Source organism: Zalophus californianus, chromosome 5 (assembly GCF_009762305.2).
Source record: "Zalophus californianus isolate mZalCal1 chromosome 5, mZalCal1.pri.v2, whole genome shotgun sequence".
Lineage (NCBI taxonomy): Eukaryota > Metazoa > Chordata > Mammalia > Carnivora > Otariidae > Zalophus > Zalophus californianus.
Window position 1 is genome coordinate 131,633,363 of NC_045599.1, and position 4,509 is coordinate 131,637,871.

At 38.9% G+C, this 4,509-nt stretch overlaps 1 protein-coding gene across 1 annotated transcript; it reads right to left on the reverse strand.

Moving 5' to 3' along the window:
- Positions 1–2,744: 2,744 nt before the first annotated feature.
- LOC118356990 (60S ribosomal protein L12) lies at positions 2,745–3,374 on the reverse strand. Its single transcript, XM_035727601.1, has one exon. The coding sequence runs from the start codon at positions 3,285–3,287 to the stop codon at positions 2,790–2,792; it is 498 nt and encodes a 165-aa protein (XP_035583494.1). The 5' UTR covers positions 3,288–3,374; the 3' UTR covers positions 2,745–2,789.
- Positions 3,375–4,509: the final 1,135 nt, after the last annotated feature.

Consider the following 4,509-nt stretch of genomic DNA (forward strand, 5'->3'; position numbering starts at 1 on the left):
GGTTCTTAATGAATCAACGTAATTATTTGTACTCCTATTCCATTTTTTGGATCTCTTATTATGCGATATTTAATACACATGTTATTCTAATGAAAGATTATTCTAGGATATTAGAATATTAAAAATCCAAGGTGGTTTATTTTACGTCATGAAAACCCACGTAAAAATTACAAACATTATTATTATGAAATACAGAAATTGATCTGGGATAGCGCAGGGAGTTGAAATTATTATCACAGTGCTCACAGACTTAGTATAACAAAACAAATTATAATGAAAGTTTTATTAAAATTAGATTGTGCTTTGACATTTTAGTAGTAGGGTTACATTAAAAAACTTGTTTTATTTAGGGAACTGGAAAAGGACTGATTGAAAGAGTCATAATCAAAATCACTAGTGGCCAGGTTTATTCTTGGCTAAAAAAATTCTATGTTTTAAAAATTAAATTCTGGGGGTGCCTGGGTGGCTCAGTTGGTTAAGCGACTGCCTTCGGCTCAGGTCATGATCCTGGAGTCCTGGGATCGAGTCCCGCATCGGGCTCCCTGCTCAGCGAGGAGCCTGCTTCTCCCTCTAACCCTCCCCCTTCTCATGTACTCTCATTCTCGCTCTCTCAAATAAATAAATAAATCTTAAAATAAATAAATAAATAAAAATTAAATTTTGAGTTTAAAAAATATGTATAAACAGATAGCTGAAGATATCCATATCAATATGAATGCCATCATAGATATAGATAAAGCTACCTACATTCAAAGTCTTTTCCAAGGACATCTGAGTTTGTGGGGACTTGGGTGGCTCAATTGGTTAAGCGTCTGCCTTTGGCTCAGGTCATGATCCGAAGGCTCTGGGATCAAGTCCTGCATCAGGCTCCCTGTTCAGCAGGGAGTCTGCTCCTCCCTCAACCCCCTCACCCCTGCTCATGATTTCTCTCTTTCTCTTTCTCTCAAATAAATAAATAAAATCTTAAAAAAAAAGGACCTCTGAGTTTAGAAATCGAACCCAAAATACAATTGATATCTATAAAAGAGGAAGTGTAAACAAACCATATAGTATATGATGTATTTATATTATCAATTTATTGTGCCTATTTATAAGCATCTTCCACTTAAGGAGGAGTGAGATTTGCTCTCTTATGTTTTTACTTTTAACTCTCACCAAATTGTTTATTGCACACATATTATGGGCAACACAGTATTTTTTTTTTCTGTCCTTATGGAAACTTTTGAAAGATTGAAGAATAAAACACAAAGAAAACAGAAGCAATGAAATTCAGCTAACTATACCAGCACAAACAGCTGGAAGTAAGGAAAGCAATATTGAGGGCAGGGAAGAAGCAATGATTGATATCCTTGTTGGAAAGATGGATGAGATCAGTCTGACAGTTTCTGTTTAAAATTGAATTTCCTCCTGCTCAGGCAACTTAATTTCATTTATGTTGTTCTTTTTTTTTTTTTTTTTAACACTATGGCTTTACAGAAAGTATTTCAAAAGGTGGTTTTAACTCTGTAAGTTTGTAATTAAAATATGAATGCTCAAAAACAATTTTTTTCCTTGCATCATATTGTGTTGTTTTTCTTTGTGCTCCTACTTGGAAGGGAGTATGCTTTATATTCTTTGCTTAGTGTCAGTATATCCAGTATATGTCTTAGGTGGAAAACACAACAAACATGCATCTGTCTTTGAAGTTGTCATTTGTCTTTCTTGCCTGTATTTTCAAGGCAGGTATCTCCTGAGAAGACTAAATGACATAATAGGAAATCAGCAGGAAATCTAAGCTCCATGTTCTATGTGTTAATGCATCAAACATGACGACGTTAAGATGAGGAATGACTTCCTGGTATGAAGATTAGAATATGTTTTCAAAAAGAAAGCAGCCTTGTGTGAATTATATTTCTTGCTTAGAGACCAAATGCAAAAATTAAATTGTATTATTAATATGCTTTCCACAGAGACATAAAAATCTACTTTCTGTTTTCAGAGTATAATAATATAGATTGTTAATGAATTCTTCTTTGCTTATCTTTTCCAATCCTGTGGGATGTCTTAAGTTGAAAATTACACCCTGATTAGTGAAGGAAGCAGAGTTAAGAATTAAGAAGTGCTTTCAGAATCTATATAATTAAATTATCACAGAACAAGAGTTAAGCACGAGAAGAAATATTTACACTATTTTTTTCTGATGATACAAAACCTAGTATAAAGAAAGTAAAGGAAATATGAAGCAGCATTTGACCTATGCTCTTATGCACTTAAGATTGGTCATATAAGTGGGGCGCCTGGGTGGCTCAGTCGTTAAGCGTCTGCCTTCGGCTCAGGTCATGATCCCAGGGTCCTGGGATCGGGGCCCACATCGGGCTCCCTGCTCAGTGGGAAGCCTGCTTCTCCCTCTCTCACTCCCCCTGCTTGTGTTCCCTCTCTTGCTGTGTCTCTCTCTGTCAAATGAATAACTAAAATCTTAAAAAAAAAGGATTGGTCATGTAAGTATATATATATATTTTTTTCTTTTTGGGAAAGAATTTTATTCTTACGAAGAGTTCCACATATATGCAGCCTACAGAAGGCCAAGAACTTCCTTTCTAGGTGTCTTCTCTGAGCTAGTCCCATACAGGGCATCAATCTGTCACCCAGAAGGAAGTTGCTACCCAAATAGCTACTTCACAGCTTCTGCCACCCTGGCCCCACTGGCCCACCATCTGACCACAAAGGAGCTAGCTCCCCCAAGGAAGAGGCCACATCAAAAGGTCCACTGGTTGTCAAATGATCCTTTATTGAAACATTTTCCTTTGTAGTTAACTAGCCGGGCATTCCAGCGCACCACTGTTGATGTCATCTATGATGTCATGAGGGTGGCGGCCATCTACATTGCAGCCCACAGACTGGGCAGTCCCCAGGATCTCTTTAATGGTTCCAGAGAGTTCTCTCGCTAAAGATCGGTGTCTCATCTGTCGGGCAATATTGACAATCTCATCAAAAGTGATATTTCCACTGTGCTTAATGTTTTTCTGCTTCTTTCTGTCTCTTGGTGGTTCCTTGAGGGCTTTGATAATCAGGGCAGAGGCAGAAGGTACCACTTCAATCTGGGCCTGTCTGTTCTGAATGGTCAGTTTCACCGTAATCCTTAGACCCTTCCAATCACCGGTTGCCTTGGCGATGTCATCACCAACCTTTTTTGGAGACAGACCCAGCGGGCCTATCTTCGGGGCCAGGGCAGACGTGGCACCGACTTCGCCACCGGTGCACCTCAGGTACACGACTTTGATCTCGTTGGGGTCGAACTTAGGCGGCATGGCGGAGGCGGCTGGTGTCGGATGAACCGGGATTCGGGACGACCGAAGAAAGTTGCACCTTTGCCTCCCCGAGCCGAAAGCCAAAAGTAAGTATATATTTTTGAGCACGCCATAAAAAACAACCAAATACAGGGATTAATCTTTGAAAGGTTTCCAAAATTATATTTGTTAGTTAAATAAGTGTTCATTCAGTGCCAAATATGTTCAACTCTGGATATAGTGAGATATACAAAATCATCAAGAACAATTTCTTAACCTCTTTCATTTTAGTATAATTAGTGAATCCTCATTAGCATGAGGGAAGTTTAGAGGCAGCAACTGAATAATAAAATGAACAATATTAAGCAAGGTTTAACTGATATTTTATTTATTTTATTATTTTTTTAAATTATTTATTTGAGAGAGAGAGAGAGAGAGAGAGAGTGATCGGGTAGAGAGGCAAAGGGAGAGAGAGAATCCTCAAGCAGACTCCCCACTGAGTGCAGAGCCTGACATGATCCCAAGACCCTGAGATCATGACCTGAACCAAAATCAAGAGCTGGCCACTCCACTGGCTGAGCCACCCAAGCACCCCTAACTGATTGTTTAAATAAGGGGACTAAAGGGAGAAAAGTATGATTTCTAAGTGTATGTTCTGTACATCTGGAGGAGATTATGTAATTTACTGAGATTAAGAAAACTAGAAAAAAGCAAATTTGGAGGGTTGGAACAAAATTATTTTTGAGACACGCTAAATTTCACATTTCCTACATATCAAAGGTAGACCCTTCACCCAAATGCAATCAATCAATCAGTCAATCAGTAGACTGACCAGTGATGATCTATTCTGTCAAGAATACACTTCCTAACCTAGTTGGCCTGATTAGAATAAGGACTACATATTTACGCCAATTGGTTTCCTTTCCCCAGAACAGTGTACTTGTCCCTCAGCGGCAATAAATCTTGGCTGCTAAGGTCTCACACTGTCTTCTTTGGAAAATTGTGCTCATCAGCTGTAGAGGGGAATGATACTATACCATAGAGATTCAAGGCCAGTAGGTTATAGGAGGATGGGGTACAGAAGCCTAGCGTCTGGCTTTCAGCTTGGACTACATCCTTAGTGTAAATTATGCTCCACAGTGACTAAACTGAAGTTACTCTCTGGCATAGACCACATCCTTGCTTAGCCTCTTCTTTCTTCCCTGTCTTGCTTCTCTCAGCACTCTTTTCCTGAGACTACTTC